Source organism: Rosa rugosa, chromosome 1 (assembly GCF_958449725.1).
Source record: "Rosa rugosa chromosome 1, drRosRugo1.1, whole genome shotgun sequence".
Lineage (NCBI taxonomy): Eukaryota > Viridiplantae > Streptophyta > Magnoliopsida > Rosales > Rosaceae > Rosa > Rosa rugosa.
In genome coordinates, this window is record NC_084820.1 from 17570636 (window position 1) to 17592907 (window position 22272).

Genomic DNA, 22272 nt, shown 5'->3' on the forward strand with positions numbered 1-22272 from the left:
CTAATTAATTTTGCAATTTATCAGTTATGATTCAAAATAGTCAATAACACAAGGACACTCAATCATAATTGCCTCAGTTTCTAACATATTGCTTATGATTCTAACATAAGCAACATGCTAGAGACTTCTCCTTTTGGAATATCAAAATGAAATCATCAAAGTCTTCCCTTGCTTGGAAGGGTATCCTCGATTCAAGACTTATCTTACAAGAAGGAACGAGATGGCTAGTTGCCTAGTTGGTGATGTTAAGTCTACAAATTTCTAGCTTTTTCACTGGCTATTTTCTTTTCCTCTTTTGAAGATTATTCCAGTTAATGATCAACATAGTATTAACACTAATGAATTGGTCTCAGATTATATTTTGAATGACAATTGGCATGGAATTTTGATAAACTATCATGTGTCCTCCATAATGACATGGTGCAGAAAATTAAATCACCTTCAGGCGGCCTTGGTGGAAGCCAGACTTTGTATGGATTTTTGGTCACTTTAAGTGACAAAACAATAGGAACCTCTTCAGTATCAGAAACAAAGGTAAAACCATAATGAATACTCCCCTTCATTCATATTTCTCAAAAGTCTAAGAGAAGTTGGAAAAATAATCCTATGCTAACAGAAAGTACATTTTATAATTCAAACCAACTATATATTGTGAATAAGAAGCTGACAGTCGGTCTCCAGCAACAGGCCTCAAATTAGGCCCCGTTTGGGATTGCTTCGCTTTTAAAAAAATCAGCTTTTGTTTAAAATTTTAGATTTTATTGTGTTTGGTAAATAAAGAAGTTGTTTTATGTACTAACAACACTTTTAAAAATATTATTTACCAAACACGAAACTGTTTTAATTCACAGCTGATTATTCTCACAACACAGCATCAGCAACAATTTTTTTTTAAAAGTCACAACAATCCCAAACTAGCCCTTAGTCCCATAAGACCGACTGTTTAGTTCGATGCAAAGTAATTAGCACAATTTCCAATAATCCACTGGCATCCAAGGCATACAAAAAGGGTAAGAGAACTCAACTGATTTACAACTGTTTTTGAATTGAGTTTTTCTATTGGAACCTCCAAATTTACTTACTTGACCTCTATGTTTTTTACACCTCTTATCAAATTATCAAATACTAAATTTACTCACTAAACCTCACTAAAGTTCCTCAAATAACCTCACTCACATAATTTGCAAACAAATTATTATCTTTAAAATAAAAAAAACTTAGTCATTTCAATGATTTAATTACTCTATAAATCTTAACTACATATACATTTCTTAATCAAACAACATGCATAATCTCTTTTCCAATAAAAAAAAAATCAAACACAAGGTATTGAGTTTCAAAAATTAATTTCTAATCAATAAAAAAATAACATGAACTATTCTGTGGTTTTTTTTTAAACTTTTTTTTTTCTATTTTAGCTGTGCAAAAAAAAAATGAAGAAATCATTTTTTTAATGTTTATTTTTTTTCTCTATTTTTTGTACCTCATGATTAATTATTTAAATATTTTTTTAGTTTTTTTAACTGCTAGCTCATTTTTTTTTTTTTTGCAAATATAATGGATAGACTTAGATTTGGGTCATAAATCATAATAGGATTTATTTTGTTTTCCCTCACCAATTTGCGTTCAACATATATATCATACATTTTTATGTCACATGATCTTAATCATATTTTTAATTCTTATTAAATATTGATGAGTGCTTTAATGAGTATGTAGTGAAATTGAAAAATAAAATAGATATGGAAAATAATAAAGAATACAATCTAATAATATTGAATTTGTAATACCCCGAAAAATCCAAATTAAATTCCGTGGATTTTTAGAAATGATTTCACGATAGTGGGAGCGAGTACGAGGCTCGGAGAAGTTGTGGAATTAGTTCGAACGATTAATTTTCGAAAACGAACGTTATTTAGGGGCTCGCGAAAGTTGACTTTTTATACGTTCAAAATTTGGGAAAACTTCCTTCGTGAAAGTTGTAGAGCTTGTCGACACGATCGCGTGTATATGTGGAAAGCAATATTCGGAGTTCGTATGAATAAGTTATGAATATTTGAAAATTGAGATTTTTCTATAAATTGTCAAAAAAATCCAAATTCTGTCATTAAGGACAGAAAAATTGGTTTTTTGCGGAACAGCCCCCCGGTTCTCTCTCTCTCTCTCGCTCGAAAACCCTTTCCAGGCCGGCCGACCCGCTGACCCGACCCGGCCCCATCTCTCTCCTCCGGCGTTCTCCGGCCACGACCCGACCCTCACTGTGATCGCCGCAAGCCGCCCAGCTGCCTGGTGCCCTCCGCTTGCCCCGCCGTCGTCGCCAAAGCTGGATCGAAGGAGCCCAGCCGTGCGAAAACGACCCGACCGGAGAACCCGTTTTCCGGCATCACCTCGGCTGATCCTTCCTATTTCGTGATCTCCTCCTCCCCCTGATCATCCTCATATCCTCCTTGCACGACGATTTTGAGTGTAGAGTGAAGGATCACGAATTGAAGATTCGACGTCCCTGATTCAATCTGGAATCTGATCAGACGCACCAGATTAATCCAAACTTCAAAGCTTGATCTAGGACGATCTAGGCCAAACCAGACTTAGCTCCAGGTATGGAAGTCGATCACCCTTTCATTTTGAACAAGTTTGTAGTTGGTCGCTTTGCCATCGGAGGTGGTTGACCCGGAGTTGACCGCTGCGTTGACCGCCCACTGACCACCGCTTGTGGCGGCGCGTCAGACCATATTTCGAGTTTTCATTATCTAGGCGATGATCTATGCATCCATACGAGCGTTTTGATATATTACAAGGTCATTTTAGAAAACGTTGATAAATAGTAGATTTACGTTTTTACGTTACTATTTAACGTTTTTACGTTTTATCTTCAGTTTACGATCTGCGAAGATCTGACCATCGGTTTTACTTCAAATTTAGATATGTTGATCGTATGACTGTCCCGATGACTTTGTGTGGTCACGGGCGAAGATCCGACCGTTGGATCTTCGTATAATTGAGAAATGGTGATTCGGAAGGCGATTCGTGAGAATCCGACCGTCAGATTTTCGTATAATTTTGAGGAGATGTTTGTTAGAGTGATTCAAGAAGATCTGACCGTTGGATCTTCGTGATAATTTTGGAGGATGATCCTAAGGGCGATCCGTGAGGATCCGACCGTTGGATCATCATATAAATTCAATCTGACCGTTGGATCATCATTAAATTAGAATCCGACCGTTGGATTTCCGTATATGTGTGGTTTATGAATGATTGCTAAGTTAAGATCGTATCTGACTAGGTGATTGACGGTTTGAGTTGGTGGACGATTGTGGATCGTATTTTGAGCTGTTAAGAAGACGCAGCGGGATTAGAGGTGAGTAAATCTCACATGGTTCATATTACGAACCAAAGGTCGTTAATTTCTTTATTTATATTGTGATTGAAGTGAAAATGTGTTGGAATTACATTATATCATGTAATTGTTGTTTTTTTTGTGAGAAAACATAAGTGAGTTGAGGTGTAACATTTGAGTCAGATAGAATGACCTTTAAAATGTTTTGATCTACGGATCGGTCACCAGTGGTGACAGAGGCAAGGTCTTCGTAAGCGTGAACCTTGGCCAAGGTGACACATTACGTAAGATTCAGTTAGAGCTCTAGTCTGTCTGCCATAGTATGACATGAATCAGCGAGTTGGACTACTCGGGATTTCATGAATACAGTATGACATGAAAGTAGAGAGTTGAATTACTCTTGATCATGAATACAATTTTGAAAATTTATAGTATGACATGAATCAGCGAGTTGGACTACTCGGGATTTCATGAATACAGTATGACATGAAAGTAGAGAGTTGAATTACTCTTGATCATGAATACAATTTTGAAAATTTATAGTATGACATGAATCAGCGAGTTGGACTACTCGGGATTTCATGAATACAGTATGACATGAAAGTAGAGAGTTGAATTACTCTTGATCATGAATACATTTTTGAAAGTTAACGTATGACATGAAAGTAGAGAGTTGAATTACTCTTGATCAGGAATACATTTTTGAAAATTTCTAGTATGACATGAATCAGCGAGTTGGACTACTCGTGATCATGAATACAGTATGACATGGAAGTAGAGAGTTGAATTACTCTTGATCATGAATACACCTTTATTATTTAAAATGTGTCGAGTGGTGAGTGATGAGATTTGTTGGAAAATGGTTTGGAAATGGAGGTGGAATGATTTGTTTTGAGTTGGGTTGAGTGGTAAGGATTGAGGTTGGGGGTGTTTACTTGAGTTAAAGTATTTGTGAGATAATAAAATCAACCTTTCCTTCTTGTTTACTCATACGAGCTTTGCAAAAAGCTTACCGGGTTTTGTGTTGTTGCAATCCCGGTACACTATTCAAACGGTGTAGCGGGTAATCCTTCAAACGGTGTAGCGGGTAATCCTACAGGTCAGGAAAATCAGGAAGGTGATCGAGCTGCGTAGAGTAGCTGCATTTGTGTGAATCTGACTTTCTTTTGTGAGGTGTGTTATGCTCATTTGAGCTACATTTATATTTGGAGAGAGTGTGCTGTAATCAATAAACTCCTTGAGGATTTGGTTATGTAATATTGGGTGGTGTGAGATGTGTTTGTTCTGAGAAAAAAATTCAGAACGTTATTGTAATAATTATTATTCATGTTTCGGATTTGAATTTGTTATTCAAAATTCGGGGCGTGACAGAATTAGAAAGTCTACCTAAAATAAATATAATATTTTTTTGGTATAATTATTGTCCTTAATAGTCATTTTATAGTAGGTTAAATATGTCATTTAATAATTCATAATAGATTGAGGTCAAGTGAGCAGATTTAGAGGTCCCAATAGAAACACTCTTTTGAATTTCAAAGGCATCGGAAAAATACAAAAAGGGTTAGTGTACTGCTACAAGAAACTGATTTATCATGCAATAGATATATTATTATTTTTTTAAAAATAAAAAAAGCCTTACAATTAGAAATTAAATACAATAACCTTTGAGGCAACATGATCCCAAAAACGATTGAAGTTAAAAGGATCAAGTACATTGAGCTCTAAATTCGAATGGCTACTATTTATAGTAGTATAATTTGCCTTCCGAAGAATGTGTATGAATCGAATCCAGTCAAAAGAGTTGGCGATTTGTCTTTATGTTATTTGATTAATGATTAATGAACTCCTCCAATAATGACACAATAAAGACCTTTGTTGCTAGCTTTACCTAAATTGTCCCAGAAAGAAACTCAAAATTTGATAACCAGAGGACAGTACGTAATAGGATTGAATTCTACCAAAATGTATTGAATCTACCAAAATCATTCCACTGATTTACAAAAAGAAAACGCCTTTCTACTATCGGGCAAATAATGTAGATTTAAGAAGTGAAAGAAAAAAAAAAAAGAGTAGAATAGCCTAGATTTGATCCTTTTAAGACATTTAGCCCTAGTCTAGAGTCTTTTGTTTCTTCACAAAATGAGAAATTGATTGTAAATTCAAAGCATACATTATAGCCCAAGATTGAGGCTCCAATCTTGAAACATGGATGAGCCATATCGATAAGTAGTCAAGAAGTTAAGCTCAAGCACGTTCACAGTTTAAGTTAGCCAGTCACTACAGTCTCAGACTATTCCAAAAAGATTGCATTTACAGTTCCATTTTTGGGTCTCCTTGCATACTAATAATTATAATAATCCTAACAGTGTTACAGAACATAAATACATATAGGTAGCTTGAAGTGGTGAAATTATGAGGATCTTCATCACCACCGAGGACGCATTAAGCTTGCTCTTGCAATCTTGCATCTGAAAACCCCCCACAAAATCAATGAAACAACACATTCAATCATCTGTCAAAAAATCCATGAAAAGAAATGGGTCAATGATCATCACGGAAGATAATCAGACCTTTATTCTGCTTTAGGAGCAGCGCAACTGAGATATAATACAACTAACAAATATTTACAGAACTTAATTGTATTAACTACGTTGCGAGTTGACTATAATTTGGTAAAACCTATTCCCTTACGTATAAGGAAACGTAATGCTGCATTAAGACACAAGGAGAACCAAAATCAAGAAGAAAACAAGAAACTCTCTTCAGGATCACGAAACAAAAACTATTTTTTGCTTGTTAAGACATATACTACTACTACCAACTAAATTTGGAGAGATTAAACTTATATTTTATCTTTTGTAAATGGCCTATAGCCATCTTACATACATCAACAATCTAAGCTCTAGCAAGTTATCTCATCAACCAAGGCATCAAATCACGCCATCAAAACCCTAATTTTAGAAAACCTTCCAAGAACAAACTGGTCATGCATGGTCCAAAACAATAAGTCAAGCCTGAAGCAGAAACTGAAACAAATATATAACCAGGCATGAGAGCAGAGTGACAATGAGGAGTTTATAACCAGCACTAGGATGCATAACAGAGCAAGTAAAAAAGTTGAAATATAACTTTGCAAAATTGGCCCTTCCTATCACCACAGACATAATTTTCTCTTGCCTCAGAACATCTCGAACTCGAGTAGCTAACAGTAGCAAATCAGATTTGATACTGATTTGATATACTGTAATGCAGAATGCGAAATACTAATTCAGAAATCACATGCTCGGTTTCAGTTTCGAGAACATCAAAATTATACAAATTAGAAATAAGAACTCAAACAGCTTTGCAACGTCGTTGATATTACAAGTACTGAAATTCCTTTCGGTCAGCCTTTGGTACAAAGTAGAGTTTATGTAGATGACTGGCCACTTGAAGTGACAAAATGATACTCTAGAAAATGATTTTTTGAAAAGTGACTCAGGCTACTTACTAATATGAACTGAAACAATTCCGGTAGCTATTGTAGAAATCTTAACAAAAGATCATTGGCACTTGTATGAAACCACTCTTATGCATTTCCACTCTTTAATATACATAGATCTGTTAAAGAGCTATCTCTCTCATCTCTAGCAACCCCACATAAACCAATACCTCCAATTAATCCATAGTGAGAAGCAAAATTTACGATGAAGAAACTGGCCTCACAAAGTTAAAGCCAGTCAAGCCTTGAGCATGCATGGCATAAGAGAAGGATACAAGGAACTCAACTGGTTTACAACCATTGTTCACTTCCAAATGCATGAACAGAGAGTCAAAATGAGGAGAAATTGACTAACCATCTGTCATTTGATTACAAAGAGCAAACATTACTTCCATTTCAGCTTCCTGAGGCCTTCTGATGGGTTTCGAGTATCTTGACCTGCTCTATCTCTTTCTCCTGAATGACAACCACTGATCCAAAGTAGACTCTCTTCATATTCAATCATACAAATGCGAACCCCCTTAAGCATATACAACCCAAGCTTCTCGTCTTCTGCATGATCAATCCTTATCAACTCGAACCCCTTGCCGGTCCAATTCGCGACAACTGTACGAGTTTCCACAACCAAGAATTCTCTGGAATGCAAGCGCAACTCAGGCGGATGGGAGAGCTTTAAGCTAAAGAGCATAGACCACGAGTCACACACGTCATATTCTTTCATGACCCAGAGATCAATAGAGTCACAAGCACCCTTCGGAACACGCGACACACACAGGCACCCTCCACAAACCCCAAGATAGCTTAAACTCTTACCATCATGGTCGAAATTAGGCAGTGGCATTCTCCGGAACTCCTGCACAGCCAAGTCAAAAGAGACCATTTCATGCTGGTTATGGTGATTTAGCCAATGAAGTGCATTATTCGAAAAAGTCCCCTGACTACGGAGTTCAACATCGCTGAGGGATTCAATCCTCCCCCAAAGATGAGTTCTCACTGAGAATATCTCGACCTCTAACTTGGTTCCACCAAAGCCAAAGGTGGCTACCAAAACTTTGAAGTCATCGGTGGCGGATAAATAGGCAACACCATAATAGGCTAGCACATTTTCATATAAGGGAAAACCTGGGTCAGGTAATTGCTTGAAGAACCCAATCGATGGGTTCCAGATATAAAAGAATTTCTTATCAACAGCTACAAATACCAGACCATTGCAGGAGCCCAGTAACTTGACATAACCGCCCGGTTGTGGCTGGAAAGGGAAGCTGAACTTTCTAACGGAGGAAGGCTCTCCAAACGACGGCGTATCATCCAACTGTAGGGATTCGAGTTGAGGGGCGTCGGTGGAGACGAGGTGTCTGTGGCTGAGGGTTTTCTGCTGACGAGCTGCTTTGAGTTGGGATTGGGCGAATTTGGGATCGGACAATATAATGGAATGCAGGCGTTTGGAAACGGAGGTGAATCGGATTAAGGACTTGACGGGCAACCAAGTAAAGATATTCACTATGATCTCTTCCGGTAGCTCTTCTGTTTCCGCCATTGCACCAAAACGAAGAATGACAAAGGAGAAGGAGGAAGGAGGCGATGAGAGCTGAAGCACTGAGCGGAGGAGAGTGAGAGAAACAAACATAGAAACGATGATCTTATTCAGGGGTAAAATGATCCTTTCACTTCCGTTTATCCTTTTTATTTTCTCTTTTTGTAATATTATTGAAAATAGTGATCATCAATTTCGACCGACGGGGGAAGCTAGCTATTCACAAGTAAAACTTTTTGTTTTGAAGCACTATAAGAGGCTGTGGGCACTATATATAAGTAATCAGCAACTCATATGAGTCATATCTACTACGATAGAGGGAAGCAAAAATTTGGTAAAGGTGTAATTTGTCATAAATGTCCTTTATAATAAAAATAAAAACTCATAATTAAATAATCTCAATTCTCAAAGAGTTATTATGATGATCTACAAAAACACAAAAAAAAATGTAAAATTAAGGAAGTGTGTAAGAATAAAACTTTCACGTTCTCCTTCTTTCAATAATAACACATGCATCACACAGATATGAGGCTAGTATAATTTATATTAACCGACTAACTTAGCTCTTTGTCTTCTAGATACAGTACCATATATTAACCGACTAGATCAAATTCCACCAAAATGTATTTTATCTACCAAAATCATTCAACTGATCGACAAAAAGAAAAAAGATTTCTACTACTACCGGTTCAAGTTAGTTGGTCAGTAGTACGATCTCAGACGATTCCAAATAGATTGCATTTACAGTTCGCTTTGTGAGTCTCCTACTCTCCTTGCATACTACTAATTATGCTAATACTGCAAGAAAACAAAAGTTAACAGAGTTACAGAACATAAATACATATAAGTAGCTTGAAGTGGTGAAATTCTGAGAATCCTCATCATCACCAAGGACACATTAAGCTTGCTCTTGCAATCCTGCATCTGAAAACCCCAATTCACTAATCACAGTGTTGAGGGTGCGATATAAGTTTCTCAGAGAATCAAATTCTGGTTCAAAATATATAGTTGATGAATTATTTGGCCCATGTTTCGAACACCTCTTAAGGGAATAAAATTTTGTAGCCGATGCTTGTCACTTTCTGAATTCAGTCATTTGGGAAGACTTTCATTCTCCAAGCGAATGCTCTTCTTTTTAATTAAGTCAGTTCTCAGACAATTAATGATCGGCTGTTACATTAGCTAATCTTGTGATTCTCCTTAACATAGCAAAACTATGGAGTAAACCTAGCTAACAATAGTTTAGTTGAATGTCAGAACTGACATTCGTTTGCTTCAGCTAACAGATTCAAACAATATGAAACTGGCATCGTGTCGTGGATTGAGTACTCTCTTCATATCGAAATATTGAATCATGTCAACAAACACAGCGGATTAACAAAATAAAATGGATCAAACACATTGATCAATCATAAAGCTTACTAGACTAGCAAGTCAAAAGAGTTCCAGATCTAAACAAACTTTAACGATATGAAATATATAAATTATAGTTGCAGTGTTGCACCAACACGTAATACAGTAATCTACATTCCTCTTCGCAAAGTATAAAACGTCAATCAAACAAGATAAATGTAACATTGGCACAGCTTATCATTGTTGAAACTTAGAAGAAAAACGATTAAACGAAGTAACGAACTGTCAGAGAGTCTCAGCCATTGAACATAGATATATATATTAGCTAGCTGCTAATTAAGGATCCTATAACTGAAATTTTGAGAAATCTCATAATCACTAAAAGTGCATGCATCTTTTTCATCAGGTCCACACCACTACGAGAATGAAGCCCTCAATTCATACATCCGGAAACCCCTACAAAATCCAAGAAATAACACATTCAATTATCGGACAAAGAATCCATGAAAACCAATTAGTCCATGACCATCCAGGAAGAATTCTGCTTTAGGAGCAGTGCATGTGAGATGAAATACAAAAGAACATAACTTCATTTAACAAATGGAAGATTGGCTTAAAAAAAAAAAATACCCTCATATATCAAGCACAACGTACTGATGCTGCATGAAGACCATAGCGAGAACAGAAATCAAGAAAACTAAGAAGAATGCAAAAAATGAAATCTCCCAACCTCTTCACCATCACACACACACACAAAGACAAACAAGAAAAACCCTTCAGCTTCTATACTATGTATGGAGAGGCCAAAATAAATTGGCTTATATTAGATCAATTATCTAGACTCTACCAAGTACCAAGTGGCCTCATTAACAAAGGCATCAAATTTATCCACTAGAACTGAATTTTATTTTATTTTTCTTTTGAGATAATAGTGAAGAATTCAGATACTCTCCAAGAACAAACTGGTCATGCATCTTCCAAAATATCAGTCCACCCTGAATGTGAAAATTCAACAGATAAATAATCTTCAGAAGGCATGAGAGCAGAGTGAAAATGAAAATTTAAAAACCAGCACTTGGATGCTCAACAGTGACTATTCTTCTGCCTTGTGCTGGGTTATGATCTTTGAACATTCTTATCCACCCCTTGATAATCACGAAGCCAGGCTATAGTCTTTATTCAATCATGTCAAACAGATTGCTCTAAACAGTATTCATATCGATCGATTTTGTTGTTTATTACCAATCATCCACACCTAAGTCCACCAACCAGACCACAATATACATACCAGTGTTGGAAAATTCGGTCGATGGATGCTATTTCCGTCACCGGATTTCATCTCCTACAAAATCACATAAATACAATATATTAATAACAAATAACAATTATCATTTCATTGTGATAATAGACTAAAATAACAAAAATCATAACACTTATCTATTGGATTTGTAGGCTTCAGGAGGACAGATCATTCAAAAAGAGTTTGTGGTTGAGGCGTGTAAACACTGCCCTTAAGAGTAGATTCGCCCCTCGGAGACAATGTCTCGGTGTAGCAGGTTTGTGGCGCCCTACCCTCCAGGGTACAACAACCGTTAATCCTTGTAAGCGTACACTCGCAAACTTGGATCCTAGAAATGCTTGATTTTTTCCTTTGGCATTATGGAAGAGCAAGAACAAGGAACACTCTAGAATATGTATGAACTCACTAGAGAAATGGCTACGGAGAGAACTATAGAAGATAATGAATTTTATTGTGTGTGTAAGACCAAAAAGTGATAGGTATATATAGTAGATGAAAAGGCTTTGAGATATTATGCAAATTTAATAAGATAATTATTGGAATATCGTAACTCCCGTAACCTTAATATGCCTTAATATTATGAACATAATGAATTAGTAACGGTTTAGAATAAATGTATAGTAAATAGCTTTTCAATGAATTGGGAGTTGCTCAAAGTATTTTGAAGTACACAATCAAAATTTCCAACAACAAGAACTTCTACAAACTATGATGGAGTACGCACAATGCGGATAAAGTTTGTGTGAAAGGAAAATCAATCCTTAAGCACAAAGCCCCTATTACGATAAGAGTCAAAACGAAGAATGTGTATAAATCGAATTCAGTCAAAAGAGTTGGCGATTTGTCTCATGTTATTTGATTAATGATTAATGGATCCTCCGATAATGACACAATAAAGACCTTTGATTAATGATTAATGATTCCTCCGATAATGACACAATAAAGACCTTCGTTATTTGATTAATGATTAATGGATCCTCCGATAATGACACAATAAAGACCTTTGTTGTAAGCTTTACCTAGGCTGTCCAAGAAAGAAACTCAAAATAGGATTGAAATCTACCAAAATCATCCACTGATTTACAAAAAGAAAACGCCCTTCTACTACCGGGCAAATAATGTAGATTTAAGAAGTGAAAGAAAAAAAGAGATAAGAATAGCCTACATTTGATCCTTTTAAGACATTTAGCTTGCGTTCTAGAGTCTTTCGTTTCTTCATAAAATGAGAAATATTGAAAGGTCAATGCATGCATTATAGCCCAAGATTGAGGCTCCAATCTTGAAACATGGATGAGCCACTTATCGGTAAGAAGTTAAGCTCAAGCAAGTTCAGACTTTAAATTAGCCAGTCACTAGTCTCAGACTATTCCAAATAGATTGCTTACAGTTCGATTTTTAGGTCTCCTTGCATAATAGTAATTATAATAATCCTAACAGATTTACAGAACATATATACATATAGGTAGCTTGAAGTGGTGAAATTATGAGAATCTTCATCATCACTGAGGACACTTTAAGCTTGCTCTTGCAATCTTGCATCTGAAAACCCCTACAAAATCAATGAAACAACACATTCAATCATCTGTTAAAAAATCCATGAAAAGAAATGCGTCAATGATCATCACGGAAGATAATCACACCTTTATTCTGCTTTGGGAGCAGCACAACTGAGATATGATACAACTAACAAATATTTACAGAACTTAATTGTATTAACCACGTTGCAAGTTGACTATAATTTGGTAACACATATTCCTTTACATATCAAGAGAGATAATGCTGCATTAAGACCACAAGGAGAACCAAAATCAACAAGAAAAAAAGAAGAAAGAAAAAATTGAAACTCTCTTGAGGATCACAAAACAAAAACTATTTTTCGCTTGTTAAGACATATACTTCTACTACCAACTAAATTTGGAGAGGTTAAAATTATATTTTATCTTTTGTAAATGGCCTATAGCGTCTTACATCAACTATCTATGGTCTAGCAAGTTATCTGATCAACCAAGGCATCAAATTACGCCATCAAAACCCTAAATTTAGAAAACCTTCCAAGAACAAACTGGTCATGCATGTTCCAAAACAATAAGACAAGCCTGAAGGAGAATCTAAACAAATATATAACCCTTCAAGGCATAAGAGCAGAGTGACAATGAGGAGTTAATAATCAGCACTTGGATGCATAACAGAGCAAGTAAAAAAGTTGAAATATAACTTCACAAAATTGGCCCTTCCTGTCACCATAGACATAATTTTCTCTTGCCTCAGAACATCTCGAACTCGAGTAGCTAACAGTAGCAAATCAGATTTGATATGCTCTGTTTGATACTGATTCAATATACTGTAATGCAGAATACAAAATACTAATTCAGAAATCACATGCTCTGTTTCAGTTCCAAGAACATCAAAATTACACAAATTAGAAATAAGAACTCAAACAGCTTTGCAACGTCGTCAATATTACACTATTACTCTAGAGTGCTGCTCCTCTATTTGGTTCAAAGCATTTCAAAAGAGTACCAAAATTCCTTTCGGTCAGCCTTTGGTACAAAGTAGAGTTTATGTAGATGATTGGTCACTTGAAGTGACAAAATGATACTCTAGAAAATGATTTTATGAAAAAAGTTTATGAGTGACTCAGACTACTCACTAATATGAACTGAAACAATTCCAGCAGCTATTGCAGAAATCTTAACAAAAGATCATTGGCACTTGTATGAAAGCACTCTTACACATTTCCAGACATGCGTTCTAATGCTGACCGAGAGAGATACTAGTACCTTATATGCCTTCTAAGTGTCAACTAACGATTATACATGGACCTAATAAAGAGCTAACTCTCTCATCTCTAGCAACTACACATAAACCAAGACCTCCAAGGCTCCAATTAATCCTTGGTGAGAAGCAAAATTTTTGATGAACAAACTGGCCAAACAAAGCCAGACAAGAATCAAGCATGCATGGCACAAGAGACGGATGCAAGGAACTCAACTGGTTTACAACCACTTTTGACTTCCAAATGCATGGAAACAGAGTCAAAATGAGGAGAAAGAGACTAACCATCCATCATTTGAATACAAAGAGCAAACATTACTTCCATTTCAGCTTCCTGAGGCCTTCTGATGGGTTTCGAGTATCTTGCCCTGCTCTAACTCTTTTCCTGAATGATAACCACTAATCCAAAGTAGACTCTCTTCATATTCAACCATACACATGCGAACCCCCTTAACCATATACCGCCCAAGTTTCTCGTCTTCTTTATGATCAATCCTTATCAACTCGAACCCCTCGCCAGTCCAATACGCGGCAACTGTACAACTTTCCACAACCAAGAATTGTCTGGAATACAAGGGCAACTCAGGCGGCTTTAAGCTAAGGAGCATAATCCATGAGCCACTGACACCATATTCTCTCATGACCCAGAAATCAATAGAGTCAAAAGCACCATCCGGATAACGCGATACACACAGGCACCCTCCACAAACCCCAAGCTTGCTGAAAGTCTTACCATCATGCTCGAAATTAGGCAGTGGCATTCTCCGGAACACCTCCTCTTCCAAGTCAAAAGAAACTATTTCGTCCTCCTCGTATTTTAGCCAATGAAGTGCATCATTCGAAAGAGTACCCAGAAGATCGAGTTCAAGAGTGATGCGTACGCGAGGGGATTCAATCCTCTGCCATATGTGAGTTCTCGATGAGAACATCTCGACCTCTATCTCCTCTTCACGAGAGGCAACCAAAACTTTGTAGTCATCGGTGGCGGACAAATAGCCAACACCATAATAGCGTAGCACATTTTTATCCAAGGGAAAACCTGGATCAGGTAATTGCTTGAAGAATCCAATGAATGGGTTCCAGATATAAAACAATTTCTCATCAACAGCTACAAATACCAGACCATTGCAGGAGCCCAGTAGCGTGACATAACCGCCCGGTTGTGGCTGGAAAGGGAAGCTGGGCTTTCTAATGGAGGAAGGCTCTCCAAACGACGGCGTATCATCCAAGTGTATGGATTCGAGTTCGAGTGGAGGGGCGTCGGTGGAGACGAGGAGTCTGCGGCTGAGGGTTTTCTGCTGACGAGCTGCTTTAAGTTGGGACAGGGCGAATTTGGGATCGGACAAAATAATGAAATGCAGACGTTTGGAAACGGAGGTGAATCGGATTAAGGACTTGAGGGGCAACCAAGTAAGGATATTCACTATAATCTCTTCTGGTAGGTCTCCTGTTTCTGCCATTGCACCAAAACGAACATGACGAAGGGGAAGGAAGGAGGCGATGAGAGCTAAAGCGATGAGCAATAAGCCAAAACGGAAACCTTATGATAATAGAACGATGTCGACGTGTTAATAAATCCTTCTCTCTTTTTTTTGAATAAGTCTTATTCTGGGGTAAAATGATCCTTTCACTTCAGTTTATCTTTTTCTATTTTCACTTTTTTGCTTTGTATAAAATTGGCCTCTTAAAAACAAAAGGCCAAATGTCACCATTTTAGCTTATCAAAAAAAAAAAAAAAAAAAGGCCAAATGTCTGTTTAGAAATATATCCAATGGAGTTTGGTTTAGTGGAAACATGCTAGGCTGCAAGTGGGGCAGATGTTGCAGACCTTCTCCTGGTAATAAGAGTCTCTGGTTCAAACCCCAGCTTGTGAAAAACATCACTTGGGGAGGAGCCATACCCAAGTTGTTCTCGGTCCCGAAGTGGTAGCTCACTCAGTCACCATATTAGCTTACCCAAAAAAAAGACGCCAACTGTCTCTTTAGAAATTCATGAAAAAATTAATAAAAATTTAAAAATAAAAAAATGAAGGGTTAACGGAGGTATTTGCCCCTGCACGTAACAGAGGGATAACAGAACCTAAATGTCCGTCATAGCTTACCTATGTGACAGTCATTTTAGTGGTCAATTTGAGTAAAATGTCTGATTTGCCCCTGCACCTAACGGAGGGATAACGGAATATAGACAAAAGTACCTTATTGATGTGATTTTGGAAGTTCAGGTACCTATTTGATCACTTGAAAAGACCAGGTACCATTCTGTCCTGTCATAAAAATCATAATGTTATTGAAAATGATGATCGTCAAATTCAACTGAGTGGGAAAGCTATATATTGACAAATAAAACTTTTTGTCTCTGTTTCAATATAGAGAAAAATTAAACCGGTCCTGAATCATATATGGGTCGCGAAACTTCTCTTCTTTATCATCAATCATCATTAACTCGGAATCTTGATCAGTACATTTTACCACGATTGTTCTACTTCCCCTAACCAAGATTGGGGTTAACCGGTCAAGCTGGTTAGGAGGCTTCAACTTATGGTATGTGATTCTTCGCAATTGAAATTGCGTTAGTAGGCTTCAACTTCTGGAGAGAAATGTACATTGGTACGTAAATTAGGGTTTTCACATTCTTTGATTGGTCAATGAAAACACTGTACGATAAGAATTCTACACGAACAAGAATTTCATAAATTGCCATGAACAAAGATTACGGTCGAAAAAAAAAAAAAAAGTCTAGTTATGCGAGCATTTGTTTATTGTCACGAACTCATGATCCAAACTCTTATATTTGCCTAGCCATTTTCCGGACTTGTTATCATGATATTAAAAATAAAAATTAATTCTAATAATTAATTAGTATTTCCTAATAAAAGCAACAGAGGACTAGAATGCTTCGATAAAATACGTAAATTTCCTTAATCACTTGAGCTACACACATCGTGCCTACCTTCATACTTAAAAAGAAAATAATGTAAAGACACAAATTCTGAGAATCCTCATCATTAAGCTTGCTCTAGCAATCCTGCATCTGAAAACCCCTACAAAATCAATGAAACAACACATTCAATCATCAGTCAAAAAATCCATGAAAAGAAATGCGTCAATGATCATCCCGGAAGATAATCACCCCTTTATTCTGCTTTAGGAGCAGCGCAAGTGAGATATAATTAAATACAACAAACAAATATATAGAGAACTTAATTGTATCAACTACGTTGCAAGTTGACCATAATTTGGTAACACATATTTCTTACATATCAAGAAAGGTAATGCTGCATAAAGACCACAGGGAGAACCAAAATCAAGAAGAAGAAAAGAAGAAACCAAAATCTGTTTCAGTTCCAAGAACATCAAAAGTACTTAAATTAGAAATAAGAACTCAAACAGCTTTACAAAGTCGTTGATATTACGATCTAGAGTGCTGCTCCTCTATTTGGTTTAAAGTATTTTAAAAAACTTTTGACTTCCAAATGCATGGTTTAAGATAAGCAGAAAATAAACAAACAGTTTTCAAACGCATGAACCAGAGTCAAAACGAGGAGCAAGTGACTAACCATCTATTATTTGAATACAAAGAGCAAAGAATCCTTCCATTTCAGCTTCCTGATGCCTTCTGATGGGTTTCGAGTATCTGGACCTGCTCTTTCTCTTCTACCGGATGATAACCACTAATCCAAAGTAGGCTTTCTTCATATTCAATCATAGAAATCCGGTACCGGTACTTCAGCATATACCGTCCAAGCTTGTCGTCTTCTTTATGATCAATCCTTATCAACTCGGACCCCTCGTCAGTCCAACTCGCGGCAAATGTACTACTTTCCACACCCAAGAATTGTCTGGAAACCGAGGGCAGCTCAGGCGGATCAGAGAGCTTTAAGCTAAAAAGCATAATCCATGAGCCATTGACGCCATATTCTCTCATGACCCATAAATCGATAGAGTCCCAAGCACCCTTGGGATAACGCGATACACACAGGCACCCTCCACAAACCCCAAGACTGGTGTAAGTCTTACCATCATGGTCGAAATTAGGCAGTGGCATTCTCTGGAACACCTCCTCTTGCAAGTCAAAAGAAACTATTGCATGCTCCTCTTCCTCGTCATCGTCGCGGTAGCTTAGCCAATGAAATGCATCATTCGAAAGAGTCCCCTGACCACGAAAGAGTCGAAAGTCGGAGCGGCAAGGGGATTCAATCCTCTGCCAAATGTGAGTTCTTGATGAGAACATCTTGACCTCTATCTCCCCTGACCAAAAGTCACAGGAGGCTACCAAAACTTTGTAGTCATCAGTAGCGGATAAATAGCCAACAGCATAATAGGGTAGCACATTATCAGCAAAGGGAAAACCTGGATCAGGTAATTGCTTCAAGAACCCAATCGATGGGTTCCAGATATAAAGGGATTTATTATCAACAGCTACAAATACCAGACCATTGCAGGAGCCCAGCAGCTTGACAGAACCGCCCGGTTGTGGCTGGAAAGGGAAGCTGAGCTTTCTAACGGACGAAGGCTCTCCAAACGACGCCGTATCACCCAAGTGTAGGGATTCGAGTGGAAGAGTCTCGGTGGAGACGAGGAGTCGACTGCGGCTGAGGGTTTTCTGCTGACGAGCTGCTTTAAGTTGGGATAGGGCGAATTTGGGATCGGACAATATAATGGAATGCAGGCGTTTGGAAACGGAGGTGAATCGGATTAAGGACTTGACGGGTAACCGAGTAAGGATGTTCACTATAATATCTTCAGATAGCTCTTCTGTTTCCGCCATTGCACCAAAACGAAGATGACAAAGAGAGTGAGACGATGTCCTTTTTGTAGAATGATTCGAAAGAAAACAAAAAGGGAACGGGCGATGAGAGCTAAAGCACTGAGCGTTAGAAACGAGAGAGTGAGATAGAAATTAACGATGTACGTCGTCCTGTTATAGTACATCTTATTCAGGGTAAAATGATACCTTCTCTTCCGTTTATCTTTTCTATTTTCACTTTTTGTAATATTATAAAAAAAAGGGGTAGTCGTAACGACAAACACAAAGACATCCTTCAACAATCAAGACGGCATCCTACACAAGGTTCCTGTAGTTTTCTGATAATCATCCAAGAAATCAGTAAGCTGTGGCTTTTTCAGCCACAAAAGCATAGATGCCTTGATCAGCCACTCGTTCTTAGCCACGCGTTCCAATAATAATTTTACATGAACGTGAACTCCCTAAACTGCCTCGAAGAAGATTAATGTAGTTATGCGAGTCCTGGGATGAAATCACCTGTCCCAATATACTATTCCCATTCTGTCCCTAAACTTTTATTGGTCCACAAAGATTAAGAATAGATATTTTTAATCTTTTGTTACATTTTTTATTCTTTATGGACCAATGAAAGCTTGGCGACAGAATAATGATAGTGTAATTAGGGACATATGATTTCATCCCGCGAGCCCTCCCTTATTTTAATGTAGATATGTGAGACCCAAAAGGGCCTAAGAAAGAGAGAGAAGCTAACTAGAGATTATAACCTAGAACTCTAGTTTGGCCTCTCATCAAGGAGTATCTGAACTGTATGAGGGAGAGATTGATACTAGAAAATGGATAGTACTGACTAACCAGGTCTGGTTAGCTTGGCTGACCACAACCACTAAGGGATGGAAACGTGTCCATCTAAAAAAATAAAAAATTAACGTTATTGAAACACCAAACGAAGAAGACGAAACCATTTAACGTCTAACACTCTTAGGCCATCTCCCACGGTAGGCCATAATCCCATTTATGGCCTAAAACTTCCTCCCACCGTTGGCCATTTCCCAAGGACCAAGAAAAATATTTGGCCTGTCCAAATTTTGTAGGGCAAATTTGGGCTTAGTTTTGGTAAACTAAATTGTGGACCCTATTGATTTTCTTTTTCTTTTTCTTTAAGAATATGTGATTTACATTTAAGAAAAAATCAATTATCCTATATACATGGGTATGTATAATGTTACTAAATATTACAATTACATCATTGTAAATATCTTGTTGAGATCTTCAATATGAGCCCAATATATTGTTTTTTTTTTTAGAGTATGAAACTTTCATTAAATTAAACCAAATTACATAGTACGGGAATGACCGGTGGTGGACATAAACTCCCCACTCTCCTCCCAAAACCTAACCAAGTTACAGGTCCGTCATAAATGACCTCCATGAGCCGAAAGGGCCCAACCCCTAACCACCTATACCGCCCAACCTGGGCTACCGAGACTCCCGAGAAATTCGATACCACCTCATAGACAACCGCAAGAAAAACCAACGTCCTTTTCCACACCGTGTCCCAAAGATGCCAGACCACGTGCAAGGATCGCTTGTCAACACATTGACTATAAGATAAAACTGAAAACAAACCAATTCGCCCAGGAAAGACACTACTTGAACCCAAAATGAGCATTTTGGCCTGACAAGGCGTGTCTTGGAGAAATTGAGTCAATGTCAGTGGCTCAAGCTATATATTGTCGACAAGTTCGAAATATATTATTTAGAGGCTAAATAAAGCCTACTATGGAAGATTATGCGAGCTGCAAGAAAAGGAAATGATGGAAGCATGGAAATGAAAAGTCAACTTTAGCACATTTTCCTACTTCGGCTAGAAGAAACCGAGCTAAACAAGGAATGAAGGGCGTCAGACTAACCAAACGAAATCCAAATCAGCTAAAACTTTCCAGATTAATTCTAGACATCTCAAGGATCATTTCTTATGAAGAGTGCCAAAGCTAGTTTTGAGTGGAAAGCCTTCAAACAATCAGTCCAATTTTTTGCAGAAGCAAAACTGGAAAACTGGACCTGTAAGGAGTCCAGCAACGTTTCCGGCCCAACCACAGGGAATTAAGCTCTGAAATTTCACCACAATGATCTACACTCATTGTGGATCATTTGATATGAAGAAGTAATAAAGGAGCAGAAAGTGACTCAAACCTAACAATTTCATTAGTGTTTAAGTGCTCAAACCTAACAATTCCATTAGTGTTTAAGTGCTTACCCCATCATGATTTGTTTAAGGCCAACCACTATGGCTTGGTAGCCTATATATAGAGGCTACAACAAGTAACAATAGACAACACAATTCATCAACAACAATCTCTAAGATTATCCAAGCCTTTCCAGAGCAACCCCTCTCCTTCTCTTACCGGTGACCACACTCCAGTCCCAGAATCCTCAGGAGCCGACTGTCAGTGCCACCAAACCTTCTGTCAACGTGCTTCGGTCCTAGTCTCCTCATGAGCCGACTGTAGTACCGCGACCACAACGGTTACGGAACCAGCCAAGCAAGGGTAACACCCTCGTAAACCAACCAAGCTAAAGTCACGCTTTAGCAAGTTCTCCCCACTTCCCAGTGATTTTCGCTCTGCTCGATCTACAACGTCGAGTATCGATTGTGTGATTTCGAAGAAGCTGAGCAAAAGTCCTCACTACGAGGCACAAAGAATCCCACGACGAGGTTGGTGCTCTCCTCGTCCACAATCGCATGAAAGAAGTCAGGTCAAGGGACACCCCCGACGACCGCACCCGAACGGTGCTGCCACGCCCGCGCAGAAAAGAGACTGTTGACCAGCTCAAGAAAAACTGGAGCCAAACAGACACCATATCCATGATACTTCAATTTGACCCAACCCTAGCTCAACAGAGTAGGGACATGCTAATGACTAGAAAGACCTAACCAAAATCCTAATAAAAAACCTTACAAAAAAAAGTACTCTAAATAAAAACATGAAACAGCCCCACCAACCGTCTTCCTTCTCCTCAGGTGGCCCGCCGGCAATCCACCACCATAACACTGCCTCGTCGAACTCGCAACGCCGAAAAGACGCAGTCCACACAGCAAGCCACGCCGACCTCAACTGTTGTCGGCCGAAACCAGAATTAAACCCAAATCTCGACGAGTCCACACCGAGATCCAGTACGAAACTCGCCTTGCCTTGCCACCCGACCTTGTCCGTCATCTTGATCTACCTATCGACCCATCTCAAAGAGATAGCCAGCTCCATACAATCCATGGCATACAGTCGCCACGATCTGGCCTTAGGCCACCTGCTCCAAGTCTGCGTCGAATACCAGCCACCCATCTTGCACGCCTGCGCTGCCTCCCAAGAAGAAAGAAACGTTGTACACGACCCGGAAGGACGAAGTAGAATCCAGATACGGAGCAACGAGCCCCCACGATCCCGTCTGGCAACACCTGCCACTCGTCGATGAGGCCGAAACCTACAGTCGACGCGGGGGGGCCGCCGGACAAGCAGCAAGCTTTTCTTTGCGATTTCCAAACCCTAAAAGTCTTCCCTATAATCTCGGAGCTATTTCAGTCTACTTTGCTATAAATGCAGCCCAATATTTGATATGTTTAGAATTTTTAAAATAAATGTGTAATCATTAATTTTTATGATATATTTATTTCTATATACTATCATTATATCATTCATTAGAAAAATAGCCATTTTTTTTTCATTTTCAAATTATAGCCATTGGATAGG

General features: G+C 38.1%; 3 protein-coding genes across 4 annotated transcripts; all 3 read right to left on the reverse strand.

Annotated features, from left to right (window-relative positions):
* Positions 1–5446: 5446 nt before the first annotated feature.
* LOC133727438 (F-box protein CPR1-like) lies at positions 5447–8456 on the reverse strand. The gene is made up of 2 exons (XM_062155017.1): positions 7174–8456; positions 5447–5849 (listed from the first exon to the last, which is right to left on the reverse strand). Exon 1 carries the CDS (start codon positions 8443–8445, stop codon positions 7204–7206), a length of 1242 nt encoding a protein of 413 aa, XP_062011001.1. The 5' UTR covers positions 8446–8456; the 3' UTR covers positions 5447–5849; positions 7174–7203.
* Positions 8457–12235: 3779 nt separating this feature from the next.
* Positions 12236–15330, reverse strand: LOC133721881 (F-box/kelch-repeat protein At3g06240-like). 2 transcript variants are annotated; one of them, XM_062148634.1, is made up of 2 exons: positions 14066–15330; positions 12236–12554 (listed from the first exon to the last, which is right to left on the reverse strand). In XM_062148634.1, the coding sequence occupies exon 1, from the start codon at positions 15238–15240 to the stop codon at positions 14107–14109; it is 1134 nt and encodes a 377-aa protein (XP_062004618.1). In that variant the 5' UTR covers positions 15241–15330; the 3' UTR covers positions 12236–12554; positions 14066–14106. The 2 variants fall into 2 exon arrangements, with proteins under 2 accessions (XP_062004618.1, XP_062004629.1); XM_062148645.1 differs by lacking the exon at positions 12236–12554 and adding an exon at positions 12561–13346.
* An 877-nt stretch (positions 15331–16207) lies between these two features.
* On the reverse strand, positions 16208–18665 carry LOC133727439 (F-box protein CPR1-like). The gene is made up of 2 exons (XM_062155018.1): positions 17337–18665; positions 16208–16820 (listed from the first exon to the last, which is right to left on the reverse strand). The coding sequence occupies exon 1, from the start codon at positions 18545–18547 to the stop codon at positions 17378–17380; it is 1170 nt and encodes a 389-aa protein (XP_062011002.1). The 5' UTR covers positions 18548–18665; the 3' UTR covers positions 16208–16820; positions 17337–17377.
* Between the last annotated feature and the right edge of the window lie 3607 nt (positions 18666–22272).

Coding starts and splice junctions, on each gene's coding strand:
- LOC133727439 (XM_062155018.1), bottom strand. CDS start 18,547: ATGGCGGAAACAGAAGAGCTATCTGAAGATATTATAGTGAACATCCTT.
- LOC133727438 (XM_062155017.1), bottom strand. CDS start 8,445: ATGTTTGTTTCTCTCACTCTCCTCCGCTCAGTGCTTCAGCTCTCATCG.
- LOC133721881 (XM_062148634.1), bottom strand. CDS start 15,240: ATGGCAGAAACAGGAGACCTACCAGAAGAGATTATAGTGAATATCCTT.